Source organism: Aethalodelphis obliquidens, unplaced genomic scaffold, assembly GCF_003676395.1.
Source record: "Aethalodelphis obliquidens isolate GAN/ISIS:26980383/991018 unplaced genomic scaffold, ASM367639v1 scaffold61, whole genome shotgun sequence".
In the NCBI taxonomy this organism is placed as follows: Eukaryota; Metazoa; Chordata; class Mammalia; order Artiodactyla; family Delphinidae; genus Aethalodelphis; species Aethalodelphis obliquidens.
The window spans coordinates 5,102,905-5,118,000 of record NW_020838005.1 but is presented as its reverse complement, the minus strand read 5'-3'; the positions used below and the strand labels follow the sequence as shown (position 1 = coordinate 5,118,000).

At 44.3% G+C, this 15,096-nt stretch overlaps 1 protein-coding gene and 1 long non-coding RNA gene across 7 annotated transcripts in view; one reads left to right on the top strand and one right to left on the bottom strand.

Moving 5' to 3' along the window:
• Nucleotides 1-15,096, top strand: part of INTS9 (integrator complex subunit 9) — a 111,457-nt gene that overhangs the window by 90,229 nt on the left and 6,132 nt on the right. For all 5 annotated transcript variants that reach the window (XM_027088085.1, XM_027088084.1, XM_027088088.1 and 2 more), the window contains exons 13-14: nucleotides 1,590-1,714; nucleotides 3,746-3,913. In XM_027088085.1, coding sequence (XP_026943886.1) covers nucleotides 1,590-1,714; nucleotides 3,746-3,913 — 293 coding nt within the window. The remainder of the gene's footprint in view (nucleotides 1-1,589; nucleotides 1,715-3,745; nucleotides 3,914-15,096) is intronic.
• LOC113610189 (uncharacterized) overlaps nucleotides 1,723-15,096 on the bottom strand; it is a 17,947-nt gene continuing 4,573 nt past the window's right edge. Inside the window, exon 3 of one of the 2 annotated variants that reach the window (XR_003428989.1) lies at nucleotides 1,723-1,906. This is a non-coding gene — a long non-coding RNA (uncharacterized LOC113610189). Of the gene's footprint in view, nucleotides 1,907-7,676; nucleotides 7,864-15,096 lie in introns of those variants that run through there. The other variant, XR_003428988.1, reaches the window with a different exon arrangement.

The following is a 15,096-nucleotide window of genomic DNA, read 5'->3' as shown; positions in this document are numbered from 1 at the left end:
GTGAGTGCCGGGGGCGCTCAGAAGAGCAGCCGTCGGGTGCTGCTGTTCTCCCTCGCAGACCCCCTTTCAGCCACAGGCAGAGGAAGTCAGGCCCTAAGACGTTGATTCACGCTACCCAGAGCCTCACCATTGCCAAGTTCTGCTAAGCAGGAAGTCATCCAGAGAACGCTGTCTGTAGTAGGACTGAGGGGGTCTCTCCTGTTCTTTCTGAGGAGATGTTGGCTCTGATGTGACAGTGGGTACAGTATTACAGAGACACAGAAGAGGCGTGGCTATACTCCAAACGTCCCTCCAGCCAGCTAAGAAGAAAGCAAGGGCTACGTGATTGTCCGTGGCATTCATTACCAGACATTCATCTGGGTAAGGAGTATACATTTAAACTGGTGTGTTCACTTTCAGAGCACAAGTTGTGTCGTTGACAGTGTCTGCGAGGTTTGGGGCCACCTTATCTGGTTGTATTATGACTGTGGGAGTTGTAGCTCACACAGTATCCGTACAGAGAGAGGCGCTTATCCCCCAGGTAGCCGTGCTGGCCTCATTTGGGTGGTCTCTGGGTTCTTCCTGGGTAGACAGGATCCACTGCAGGGGAGGTCATTTAAAAAATCTGGAAGTTCTGTGAGTTGCCCTGAGGTCACCGAGTAAGTTCCTGGGAGCGGTGTGTGGAAAGCTGGGGCCGTAGGAAGTGGCGTCCTCGCAGGGCACAGACTGTGTCAGGAACCTGCGTGTCGTTTTTCACACCAGGAATGAGCCACTGCTTTTGGCCCGAGGTGGGCAGCTTCCTCCTGCGGAGCAAACAATCCCCGCCAGGCTGGCCGTGGTGAGCGGCTCTGCAGAGAACAAACCAGCCAGCGTGGCAAGGACAGTTCCCAGGCGCTGCACTGGCTCTGCTGATGGGGCATCGCAGCCTCAGCACAAGCATTTTGTTGACATGGGGTCAGGATCCTTCTTTTTCTTCTTCTGCGTGCATCCTGTCAAGTAGGAGGCACATGGTCTGTCTCCTACCTGGGGGTGACCTTTGAGCACTCTGTTCGAGTGGCTTGTGCCGGATTTCTCCACTGTGAAGTCACCGCTCTGTGTCAATCAGTATCTTGTGGGGGACACTTCGAGCCTATGTACTTATCCTGGTCTTCCCCATGTGTTTATCTAATTTTTTTTAGCATCTATTGATTCTGGTCCAAATAAATTATTACTGTGATGGTTGCCAAATGATGAAGTTTTTTTTTCAATTTCATCACTTCTTTTACATTTATTAGTTGGCATTTTGTTGTAAAGAAGAGCTTTCCTTTCTCACCCATTTACTTATTTATCCCCTCATTTGTCTCATCTCTCTCTCCATCTGTGTTGAAAACCTGGCGCTCACGCCGTCCCTCCAATTCCATATCCATCCTGCAGCGTTCAGTCCAGCCTCCCCCTCTCCTTATTTGTAAATCACTCCTCTCTCCCGTGATGGGGAATCTGGCTCCTGTAACCTTCAGTGCCTTTCCTGTCATGCTGCCCGTCTGCTGGGCCTCAACCATGCCAGCTGCTTCCTCACTGGGCCGTTCCTCTGTTGCCTGCATTTAAAATTTTCTTTCTTGTGCTCCCCTTAGAACCCGACTTCACATACCTGGAAGCACTGGCTCCCTACCAGCCCTTGGCCATGAAATGCATATACTGCCCCATTGATACGAGACTGAATTTCATCCAAGTGTCAAAGCTGCTCAAAGAAGTGCAGGTAATGGGGAAATTGTGCTGGCGGCTCCCGCGGTCCTGGCATCTCTGTGTGGATTATGTCTGCGGTGTGAGGGCCAGGATGGCGAGCTGCACTGCTTGTCTTCCTCACCCGTTCTCGGTCTGTGGAGTGCTCAGCCCGGTACCCTCCAGACTCCAAACCGGTGGGCTTTACACCCTGAAAGAAGTTTCTCCTCTAAAGAAATCAAAAGTGGGAGGAAAAGAAAGTGTAAACAGTGTCTCATTTTTGATGAGGACCATTTGTGTCCAGTTAAAAGCAAATTACCCCCTCCCACCACCAAAAAAAATCATTCTAGAAACATACTCGTCAAGCTGAAAGACAGCTGAACTGAAACATGTATTGGGCCCTTGTTGCACACGTGGGTTAGTACCACAGTGTTATGCTTTTGTTAGCGGATTGTTTTGGTTTGGTGGTTGCCGCTTTTTTGTTTGTTTGTTTCATTTTGCATTTTCTGCCTTAGAGAAAGGGAGGGAGTAGTTGGGGTAAAGCGTAGGCGAAAGGAGCACTGTTGGCCCAGAAGGAGAACGGGGAGGAAAAACTCACCGCCCTGGGTCACTTATCATTCGGGTGGCCCGTGTTTCGGGGTTGGAGGGGTGGTGGCAGTTGGTGAGGAAAACAGCTCAGAACAGGCGAGAGGAAGGGTTCTGATGTCCCATCACCTTGGTGTGCCCGGGACCTTACGTGAGCGCTGGGGTGCCCTGGACCCTAGTCGCTGAGCGAGGTGTGGTTGGCTCCCTACATTTCTCGGCCTGAGCTGGGAGATCACTTTCCTCCTCTTCACAGAACCCCTGACCTCAGGAAGAGAGGCACTAACAGGAAACTCTAAGGAAGGGTAGCAGGAAACAGAGAAAGCTGGAGGCCTCCGGAGCGCAGGGGTAACAGCTGATGGTGACCCCGAGCTTGCTGGGCCTTTCTCTAGACATGGTTGGAGCAGTTAAGCCACTTCCGATTTCCATGAGCGATCTGATACACCACTGTGTGCCTGTCAACTTGCTGGAAGAAACAGTTAAGAGCCTGTTGTTTTCACTCCTGAGTAATGTCACCCTCTGTCCCTGAACCACGGCAGACTCCGCAGCCCCTCGGTGGTGTGTGAATAAGGGAAACAGGAGGCCACCTGGTCTCCACTGCAGGGGAGGAGAACCTGGGGAGAGTCCTCAGGCAGTGACTGTGGAGTCGACTGGCTTTGAGACAGTTATAAGATGCTAACCAGGCAGGAAGGAGGGTGAAAGGCAGTCTGAAGAGGAGGAGAGGTGTCAGTCCTAAAGGACAAGTGCGGTTTGAAACGCAACCCGTCAGGTCTGTTGGAAGCCTTGTTCTTCCGGGAACTGGAGGCTCGGTCCAGACTCTTCAGTAAACGCAGTGACAATGCCTTGACTCTCTGGGTGCCACGTTCGGTTGGCAGTTGGGTGGTATTTGGCCAAAGTAAACATTGACTTACTAATTGGTTTTCTCTCAAGATAATAAAAAGAGACATCTGTTAAAAAATAAAAAAAATTCTATCTGATTCAGTGTGTCCTACACAACTGAGGATAAGGCCTCACCATTGCGCACTGCGTAGTACCAGTAGACCTGCAGATCCAGACCAGAAATCCAAACTAGCACAAAAAGTCACAGTTCTTGCTAATCAGCCAGTAGTGGTACCAAGTCGATGATGGGAAGTGACGAGAAGACTGCCCTCAAGGGGCTCAGAGGTCATTTGAGGGTAGACCCATGGCTGTCACCATCAAAGTGACTTAAATATAATGAAAAAATAAATGCAAACCAAGACAGTAAATCCCTTGCTCATCAACATGGCCGGCAGATCAGGGCTTTTCCCTGAAATTTTTGTTCTTCTTTCCCCCCACTTCTCTGGTTACTTGGGTTTGACAGGATGAGAATTCGAAACGGCCAAATGGTGAGCCTGAGCACTGCAAAGGGAGGCTTAGCTCAGGACGCGGCCCCTCCTGCCTCACAGCCTCCTCTTGTTTCCTCCTTCTTCTGCCCCCACCTGCCCCTGTCACGCTGGTTCCTCAGCCCCTCCACGTGGTCTGTCCTGAGCAGTACACCCAGCCGCCCCCAGCGCAGTCCCACCGGATAGACCTGATGATTGACTGCCAGCCACCCGCCATGTCCTATCGACGCGCCGAGGTCCTCGCCCTGCCCTTCAAGCGTCGGTATGAGAAGATAGAAATCATGCCAGAGGTGAGCTGTGCTGCTTCCCAGGGTCACAACCGGGTTTTCCACTTGAGTCTGCGGAAGACCGTCCCAGCAGTGGCTTTCTTTGGGGTTTGTATTACACATGGATGAACCAAAGCACATCGACCCTTAAGCAAGTAACTGGGAAGAGAGGTGGGATTTTCAGAACCTCCTCATTTTTCCAGTAATGAAGTAACAGCTGTCAACATCAGGCCTGCTGGAGCACTGCTTATATTAAAGCTTAATGTGTGTGGGAGGCCAGGGCGCAGGCCATAGCGTGGAGAACAGGTAAGCCATTGTCAGCTCTGTCCCTAACCACCTGAGGGTGTGGGTTTCCTCGTCCCTCCTGGACCCCATTTATGAGTGAGGGCCAAGTTTCACCAAGTTCAGAGATAGATGGAGGAGATGAGAGTAACCAAAAAGTAAGGAATGTAAACTTTGATTACTATTTGCATGCATTTTAGTATAACTTAAAGATTTTATCCTACTGAAGTCTAATATTTTTTAGTTCTATGATATCTGAGCTTGTTTTAATAGGGAAAAAAGGTAAAAAGCATGTCGTGCATGTGGGACAGCTGAGGTGGGTTGCGCCTGAGTGACAGGTGTGGAGAGGGGCAGTGGGAAGCGTGTGGCCCAGCTGCCGCAGTGACGGTGTGCCGAGCTCTGAGGACGCTGCTTTTGGCTTGCTGTTGCCGTCGGAGACGCTTGAACATGTTTTTAGCAAACAGGAAAAAGAAGTAGGAAAACTTAAAAGCAGTGTCCCCCGATTCTCTCTGGAGCTCAGAAGAGTAGCCAGATCTTGGACTTTGAAGGCTAAGGCCCTGAATGTTGCTCATTTCCAAGACCCTAACAAAGGCTGGTGGTGGAACAAGGCCAGGTGCCATCAATGGGGACCCAGTGTCCAGTACATTCAGTCCTTTCCACAGTTAACCTGAGTTGTTCTTTTTTAAATTAAGAGCAATAGACAGGGGCTTCCCTGGTGGCACAGTGGTTAAGAATCTGCCTGCCAATGCAGGGGACATGGGTTTGAGCCCTGGTCCAGGAAGATCCCACATGCCACGGAGCAGCTAAGCCCATGGGCCACAACTACTGAGCCTGCGCTCTAGAGCCCACAAGCCACAACTACTGAAGCCCACACGCCTAGAGCCCATGCTCTACAACAAGAGAAGCCACCACAATGAGAAGCCCGCGCACCGCAACAAAGAGTAGCCCCCACTCGCTGCAACTAGAGAAAGCCCACGCACAGCAACGAAGACCCAGTGCAGCCAACAATAAATAAATAACTTTATTTTTTAAAAAATAGAGCAATAGACAAAGGAGATCCAAACAGATTTCCGTAACTAATTTAGAGAAAATTGATTCAGCAAGATAAAACTAGCAAGACTTGTTTGCTAGATAAAACTAGCAAGTGGTCGGTCGTGTTTTTCACTAAGACACATAGAAGTAGATGATCATTCACATTTCAACTGCATTTTCATTTCACTCTTGGTTCCTGGGGAGGGAGCCGTCACAGCACATGTCCCCTCAGCAAACAGCATGTGGCCGGATTGAGGGGGCAGAAGAGCTGCCTGTGAGCCCAGGCTGGAGAGATGAAGTGGGGAAAGTTATAAAGGTGATTTTTTTAAAGGGGCAGTTTATTGCTTATTTGTAAGCAGTAAACCGGTGGAGAGATATGTATGGTTCCTCAGGTTGACTGCTTTGAGTGTCATTGGGATGTTTGTGGTCTGCTAGTTCTTTAAAAGGAAAATAGCCATTTTTCGTTGGAGCTTGTGAGAGCAGCTGCTCACACCCTGGTATCTCAGCTCAGCAGCTGACTTGCATTTCTCTCTGATAACAGCTCCTTCACAAGAGAGGTGGCCAGGGCTACCTGTGTCAGGAGTTTCCTCACGACCTTAGTACACCTGACAGTGAGCAGGGAACTGGCCTCTCCTCTGCTCTTCCCTTTGAGGCCACGTCCTACTGAGACCCAAGAGAATGAAGAAAGTTCTTTCAGCTCTGAATTCCAGGTTATCTTTTCTCCATATTTCATTGGCCCAGCCCTTTGGCTTCCCCATTTAATTGTAATGCAAATAATATGTTTATTGAGGTGTCACTATGGGCCAGGATCTGTACTCAGCACTTCCCATGGACTGTCTCACCCATCTTATGAGATGGGTACACTTACTCAATTAGACCTGGTCTTTTCCATCCCTGAGGAAACCTAGGTGATCACCAGTATGTGCCCTTTGTGCCCCAAAGGTCATTCCTAACAAGGTCATGACCTAACAAAGGTCATTCCTATGTCACAGATTTTGTCCTGTAAGTGAGAGTAGAGCCCCCAGTTGATCTGTGCCGCTGCGGCGATGGGGCACCCAGCCCACGGCCTTCCTGTGGGGATCGCAGTGCGGGCCTCTGTGTAATCCCATCACCAGCCGCAGCAGCAGCACTGGGGACTCGTTAAAAGTGCAGGTTCTCCAGCCCCACCTCAGACCTGCTGAATCGACACTCCAGGGTGAGGCCCAGCAGTCTGGGTTTCAGCCAGCCCTCCCCAGGAGCCAATGCTTGCTAAAATTTGAGGACCGCTGGTGTAAGAGACCTACCTCTTTTATGCCTTCTGACACTGAGCCAGAGAAGGAAGGGATTGGCTTTGGGGAGTGCACAGCACGCTCTTCTATCTTTCGTGAAGCTCCTCCCTCAAGTCCAGTGGGAGTAGACCAGCAGCCTTGACCCTGAGACCTGCCCCACGCCCACCTGTTTGTCACTGCTGGTCTCTGGGGGGTCACCTCCGTCTTCCTGCAGGTCAGCCAGGGCTCTTTTTGACCAGCTGTCCTCCTGAAGCCTCCTGCTAGAACATTGAAATAATTGCTCTTTGCTTTAGACTTCCAGTTGCCTAACCCATCAGGTTAATATTGCCTGTGTTGGAATTTTTTGTTTCGTTTTAGTAGTTTGGCGTTTATGATGGATTTTTTTTTCTTTTTTTTTTTTGATTGGGAGGGAGAGATGAAAGCAAGTTCCCCTCCAAAAAGGGGCCAAGTTTTTGTCTTGTGGTTTGTAGCGAAGAAGTGGCACTAACCATCCCCACTTCTAGTTATTTTGGTTGTTTAATATGTTTTTATGATTGTGCTTTTCATTTCCTCTGCATTTTGCTCATCTCAAAGTGAAAGGCTGTGACCCAGTGTCTTTGCGTTATTTTTGTCTGGTATTTACCTTCTGGCCAAGGTCTGTCTTACAGTGGCTGGGCTTGAAGGCTTAGGGTTAGATTACAGTACTCTAAGCCAGCAGTCCTCAAACTTTTTGGTCTCAAGACTTCTTAAAAATTAGAACCCCAGAGAGCTTTTGTGTATGTGGGTTATATCTATTGATATTTGCTATAATAGAAGTTAAAACTAAGACATTTAAAAAATATTTAATTCTTAAATGAATAATTAATGAATTATTAAATAAAAAATAATATAAACCCATTAGACGTTAACATCACTAAAAGATTTTTTTTTTAATTTTCATTTATTTTTGGCTGCGTTGGGTCTTCGTTGCTGCACACAGGCTTTCTCTATAATGGCGGAGAGGGGGGGACTACTCTTCGTTGCGGTGCACGGGCTTCTCATTACGTGGGCTTCTCTTTGTTGTGAAGCACGGTCTCTAGATGCATGGGCTTCAGTAGTTGCAGCACGCGGGCTCAGTAGTTGTGGCTCGTGGGCTTAGTTGCTCTACGGCATGTGGGATCTTCCCAGATCAGGGACCAAACCCATGTTCCCTGCATTGGCAGGCGAATTCTTAACTACTGAGCTGCCAGGGAAGCCCCTAAAAGGTCTTTTTTGGAAAATGTTTCAAAAAAAAAAGATAGAAGGGCACTGTTTTACGTTTGCAAATCTCTTTAACGTCTGCCTGTTGAAGACGGCTGGATTCTCCTGTCCCCTTTTGCTTTCAGTCTGTTGTGATATACAAGTCATGTAGCCTCTAGAAAATTCTAGTGAACCCTTGTGAGAGAATGAGAGTGAAAAGGCAAAACATTATTAATGACAATCATATTGACCTCGATGCTACAAAAGAGCCTCAGGAGCCGCAGGGGTCTCTGCCACCACACCTGAGAACCAGCACTCTGGATGGTCTTCTTTTGTTTTTAAGGCCCCTCAGGCTTCTCAAGCTTTTATGTTTATGACTCTGTCGTAAGATTCATTTTTCAATAAAAATAAGCTTGTTCATTCTAGAAAACTTGGAAAATAAGGGGGAAAAAAAGGATAAAGACAAAAAAAATCAGTCCTAATCCCAATACCAGACATAATTACTGTCCAATTTTTTAGTATTTGCTTTGTGCATTCACTCTGTGTGTGTGTTTGAGTCATACCTCGTATAATATCTTTGTAAAGTAACAGTATATTGTCATTAAATATATTTCAAAAGTATCTTAGGTATATAATGGTCTATCATAAATGCATCATAATTTAACTTCCTTTACTGGTGGACATTTATTATTTCTGCTTTTTCAAACTATAAATAATACTTTCAGAAACATTCTTTTACATAAATCTTTGTATGTGGAATGTAGATATAGAACTAAAAGTATCATTTGGTTTTGCCTGGGAAATGCATGTGGGACATGAAGGGGTTAAAATCTGTTGCTGTTCTTTAGGTTTTGCTACTACTAACGGATGCTTGTTTCTCCCCCAAATGAAAGTGTGTCCTGTGCAGCTTCCTTGTAAATCCTCCCTCTTGGTCCCTGTAGCTGCAAAGTGGGAGAGCTGACGTCAGTCCTGATGGGCATGCGCTAATAGAAAAATTCTATTTCTGCGGTGGTAGGTGGATGCATCCTCCTTCGCAGAGGTGTCTGGCTGAGTCATCTTGTGAGCTCTAGGTAGACTTCCCTTGTGGCAGAGCTGCCACTTCAGAGAGTCTTCTTGGAGATAGAATTTATTCCTGGGGCTGCCCAGGGAGAGCCTCTCACCTGCTTGGTTCCCACAGTGCTATCTGCAAACCTCCCAAGCCAATTCTTTGACTTTAAAGTTCTGCCAGACAACCTGACCTTTGATCCTTTGATGGGAACAATACAGTGTAGGAAGGAAAAGAATATTTATGGATGGGCATTGTCAGGAGCTCAGAGCACACACGCATCTCAGTGGGAACATTTCACACTGGTTTCATATGTTTTCTCTTTTTATCCCTTTTTCTTTTAATTGAAGTATAATTGACCTACTGCTGTGCTAGTTCCTGGTGCACAACATAGCGATTTAATATTTCTATACATTACAAAATGATCATCACACTAAGTCTAGTTACTGTCTGTTACCATATGACTTTATTACATTACTATGTTTCCTGTAATGTACACTTCATCCCTGTAAATCAATCTCTCTTACCTATTTCACTCATCCCCTTATCCCTTCCCCTCTGGCATCCACCTGTTTGTTCTCTGTATCTATGAGTGTATTTCTTTTCTTTTTTAATGTTTGTTCATTTGTTTTTTAGATTCCACATATAAGTGAAATCATGGTATTTGTTATATTATTTCACTTAGCATAATACCCTCTAGGTCTATCCATGTTGTCACAAGTGGCAAGATTCCTTTTTTTTTAATGGATGAATAATATCCCACTGCATACACACACACACACACACGCACGCACACACACACGTACATACACAGACCACATCTTCTTTATCCATTCATCTGTCAGTGGACACTTAGGTTGCTTCCATATCTTGGCTATTGTAAATAATGCTACAGTGAACATAGGGGTGCATATATCTTTTCAGATTAGTGTTTTGTTTTCTTTGGGTAAATACCCAGAAGTGGAATTGCTGGATCATATGGTAGTTTTATTTTTAATTTTTTGAGGAACTTTTCCATAGCAGCTACACTAATTTACAATCCCACCAATAGTGCACAAGTGTTCCCTTTTCTCTACATCCTTGCCAACACTTGTTATTTGTTGTGTTTTTGATTAATAGCTGTTCTGACAGGTATGAGGTGATACCTCATTATGGTTTCACTTTCCGCTTGCCTGATGATAGTGATGTTGAGCATCTTTTCATGGGTCTGTTGGCCATCTGTATGTCTTCTTTGGGAAAATGCCTATTCAGGTCTTCTGCCAATTTTTCAGTCAGGTTTTTGGGGTTTTTTTATGTTGAATTATATGAGTTCTTTGTATATTTTGGATATTAACCCCATCTGATATATTCTTTACAAATATCTTCTCCCATGCAGTAGGCAGCCTTTTTGTATTGTTGGTAGTATCCTTCACTGTGCAAAAGCTTTTTGTTTGATGTTGTTCGATTTGTTTATTTTTGCTTTTGAATCCCTTGTCTGAGGAGACATCCAAAAAAAAAAAAAAAAAATTGGGGCTTCCCTGGTGGCGCAGTCGTTGAGAGTCTGCCTGCCAATGCAGGGATCGCACGTTCGTGCCCCGGTCCGGGAGGATCCCACATGCCGCGGAGCGGCTGGGCCCGTGAGCCATGGCCGCTGAGCCTGCGCATCCGGAGCCTGTGCTCCGCAACGGGAGAGGCCACAGCAGTGAAAGTCCCGTGTACCGCAAAAAGAAAAAAAAACAAAATTGATAAAAAACTGCCGTCAAAGAGCATATTGCCTATGTTTTCTCCTAGGAGTTTTGTGGTTTAAGGTCTTAGATTTAAGTCTTTAATCTATTTTGAGTTTATTTTTTATATGGTATAAGACATGAGACTTTTGCATGTGGTTGTTCAGTTTTCCCAATAACATTTATTGAAGAGGCTGTCTTTTCCCCATTGCATATTCTTGCCTCCTTTATCATAGATTAAATGACCATATAAGCATGTGTTTATTTCTGGGCTGTCTATTCTGTTCCATTAACCTATATGTCTGTTTTTGTGCCAATGCCATTTTGGGTTTTTTTGGGTTTTTTTGTTTTTATGCGGTACACGGGCCTCCCACTGTTGCGGCCCCTCCCATTGCGGAGCACAGGCTCCGGACGCGCAGGCCCAGCGGCCATGGCTCACGGGCCCAGCCACTCCGCGGCATGTGGGATCCTCCCGGACCAGGGCATGAACCCGCGTCCCCTGCATCGGCAGGCAGACTCCCAGCCACTACGCCACCAGGGAAGCCCCTGCCATTTTGTTTTAATTACTGTAGCTTTGTAGTATAGTTGAAACTCAGAGAGTGTAATACCTTGGGCTTTGTTCTTCTTTCTCAAGATTGTTTTGGCTATTTGGTGTTTTTTGTGTTTCCATATAAATTTTAGAATTATTCTAGTTCTGTAAAAAATGCCATTGGTATTTTTATAGAGTTTGCATTGAATCTATAGATTGCCTTGGGAAGTATGGTTATTTTAACAATATTCTTCCAATCCATGAGCACAGTATATCTTTCCATTTGTTTCTGTTGTCATCAATTTCTTTCATCAGTGTCTTATAATTTTCCAAGTATAGGTATTTTACCTCCTTGGTTAGATTTATTCCATGGTGTTTTATTCTTTTTGATGCAGTTGTAAATGGGATTGTTTTCCTAATTCCTCTTTCAGATAGTTTGTTGATACTGTATGGAAATGCAGCAGATTTCTGTATAGTGATTTTGTATCCTGCAACCTTACTGAATTCATTTATTAGTTCTAACAGTTTGGTTGTGTCTTTAGATTTTCTATATATAGTATCATGTCATCTGCCAACAGTGACAGTTTTACTTCTTCCTTTCCAATTTGGATTCCTTTTATTTCTTTTCTGATTGCTGTGGCTAGGACTTCCAGTACTATGTTGAATAACAGTGTCAAGAGTGGGCATCCTTGTATTGTTCCTTATCCTGGAGGAAATGCTTTCAGCTTTTCACCATTGAGTATGATGTTAGCTGTGTGCTTGTCATATATGGCACATATATGTGCCCTATATTTAGTATGTTCCCTCTATACCCACTTTCTTAAGAGTTTTTATCATGATTGGATGTTGAATTTGGTCCAAAGCTTTTTCTGAGTCTATTAAGATGATCATGTGATTTTTATTCTTCTGCTTGTTAATGTGGTGTATCATCATGTTGACTGTTCTGTGAATATTGAACCATTCGTGCATCCCTGGGCTAAATCCCACTTGATCGTGGTATATGATCCTTTTAATGTATTGTTGAATTCGGTTTGCTGATATTTTGTTGAGACTTTTTTCATCTATGTTCCTCAGTGATATTGGCCTGAGATTCTTTTTTGTGTGCTATCTTTGTCTGGTTTGGGTATCAGGGTGATGCTGGTCTTGTAGAATGAGTTTGGAGGCATTCCTTCCTCTTCAGTTTTGGAAAGGTTTGAGAAGAATAAGTGTTAACTGATTTAAATTTTTGGTAGAATTCACCAGCGAAGCCAGCTGGTTCTGGACTTTTGTTTGTTATTACTGATTCAGTTTCATTACTGGTAATCGGTCTGTTCATATTTTCTGTTTCTTCCTGATTTAGTCTTAGGAGATTGTACATTTCTAGCAATTTATTCATTTTATTGGCCTGTAATTGTTCATAGTAATCTCTTATGATCCTTTGTGTTTCTGTGGTGTCAGTTTTAACTTCCCCTCTTTCATTTCTGGTTTTGTTTGGTCCCTCTCTCTCTTCTCTTGATGATTCTGACTAAAGGTATATCAATTTTGTTTTTCTTTTCAAAGAAGTAGCTCTTAGTTTCATCGCTTTAGAATTTCTTCTGCTAACTTTGGGTTTTGTTTTTTCCTTTTCTAGTTCCTGTAGGGATAAGATTAGCTTGTTTGAGATTTTTCTTGTTTCCTGAGGTAGGCTTGTTTCACTGTAAGATTCCCTTAGAACTGCCTTTGCTGCTTCCCATAGATTTTGAATCGTTGTGTTTACATTTTTATTTGTCTCCAGGTGTTTTTGAAATTCTTCTTTGGTTTCTTCATTGGTGCACTGGTTGTTGAGGAGCATATTGCTTAGCCTCCGTGTTTTGTGTTTTTTGAAGTTTTTTTCATGTAGTTGATTTCTAGTTTCATAGTGTGGTTGGAAAAGATGCTTGATATGATTTCAGTCTTCTTAAATCTACTGAGACTTGTTTAGTGGCCTAGCATCATGTGATCTATCATGGAGAATGTTCCATGTGCACTTGAAAAGAATGTATATTCTGCTGCTTTGGGCTGGAATGTTTTATATATTTATATATATATGTGCGCACCATTGGGTCTAATGTGTCATTTAAGGTGTTTCCTTATTGATTTTATGTCTAGATGATCTATTCAATGATGTGAGTGGGGTGTTAAAAGTCTCTTAGTATTATTGTATTGCTTTCGGTTTCTCCCTTTAAGTCCATTAATGTTTGCTTTATAGATCTTAGTGCTTCTGTGTTAGGTGTATATACATTTATGTTACATCTTCTTGCTGGATTGACCTGTTTATCATTATGTAATGCCTCTTCAGTCTTTGTTTCAAAGTCTATTTTGTCTGAGTATAGCTTTTCATTTCATAGAGTATCTCTTTCCATCCCTTCACCTTCAGTCTGTGTCTCTCCTTATTTCTGAAATGAGTCTTTGGTAGGCCACATGTAGATGGGCCTTATTTTTTAATCCATTCAGTACTCTATGTCTTTTGAGTGGCAAATTCAGCCCATTCACATTTAAAATCATTATTTTATAGGTATGTACTTACTGCCATTTTCTTAATTATTTTCTGGTTGTTTTTGTAATACTTTTGGAAAAGTTAGCTAATAGTCTTATGGGAGTTCCTTTGTATGTAACTAGTTGCTTTTCCCTTGCCGCTTTTAAGATTCTTTAATTTTTGCCATTTCGATTACAATATGTCTTGGTGTGGACCTCTTTGGGTTCATCTTATTTGGGACTCTCTGGGCCTGCATGTCTGTTCGTTTCCCAGGTTCAGTTATTATCTCTTCAAACAGTTCTCTGCCCCTTTCTCTATTCTCAAGTTCCCTATTATGTGAACGTTAGTGCACTTGATATTGTCCCAGAAGTCTCTTAAACGATTTTCTTTTCTCTTTTCTTTTTTCTGTTTAGATTGGGTGATTTCTACTACTCTGTCTTCTAGTGTGCTGATCTGCTCCTTTGTGTCAACTAATCTACTCTTGATTCCTTCCAGTGTATTTTTTGTTTCAGTTACTGTGTTCTTCAGCTCTGGTTCTTCTTTATATTTTCTAACACTTTATTAAAAACTTCTAACGTCTCACTGTGTTCCATCCATTCCTCTCCCAAGTTCATTGAGCATCTTTATGATCATTACCTTGAACTTAGCAGGTCAATTGCCTGTCTCCCCTTTGCTCAGTTCTTCTGGGGTTTTATCTTATTCCTTTGTTTGTAACATATTCCTCAGTCTCCTCATTTTGCCTAATTCTGTTTTTATTTTTGTGTGTTAGGTAAGTTGGTTACATTTCCCAATCTTGGAGAACTGGACTTTTGTAGGAGACGTCCTATGGGGCCCAGCAGCACACACCCCTCTGGTCACCACATATATGCTCTAGGGTCACCCCCTTTGAGGGCAGAGCTGACTACCACAGGAACACTGGTAGGTGGGGCTGCCAGGTCACCTACCCAAGTGTGTGGGTCTTGACTCTACCATGTCTCTGCCCCACTCCTTCTCATTGTGACTCCTTCATATCTTTAGTTGTGGAAGATTATTTTCTGCTAGTCTTCCAATCATTCTCATCTATGGTTGCTATATCTACAGTTCTAATTGTGGAGTGCCCATGGAGGAGGTGAGCTCAGGGTCTTCCTACTCTGCCATCTTGGCCACCCCCCCACCCCCCGTTTTTTGGTTCATGAAATAGTCCACACATCCGTTTGCCAGTCATTTCAAATATCCTCACCTGCTTCCTCTGCCCATTTGATACTGATCTTCATGTTTACATAAATGGCATCTTGCATATTTTTTTTAATAAAGGAGGCTTGGATAGGTTGAGGTCTGCATGCGTTTAAGAACAGTAGTCAACTAAACTCGAGTGTTAGGGCCTCTTGTAAGATCACATGTCACTACTGGTGGCTGGGTTAGGGGACTCTGAAGTTGCAGAGGAACGGGTACACATCAGGCTCTGGTGTTAGAGAAAGAGATGGCCCACAGGTAAAAGCTGTGTACTTCACCTTTGGGAGAATTCAGATTCCCAGGAATTAGACAGCTCAGTCAGTCCAAATGCTGCTGTCCCTGCCCTTCCTGCCTGTCATTAGTCCCCTGGAGAGGTGAAAGTCGGCACTTGGTGTATATTTTGAGTGAGGAGAAACCGTGTGTGTGTGTGTGTGTGTGTGTGTGTGTGTGTGTGTGTGTGTGTGTG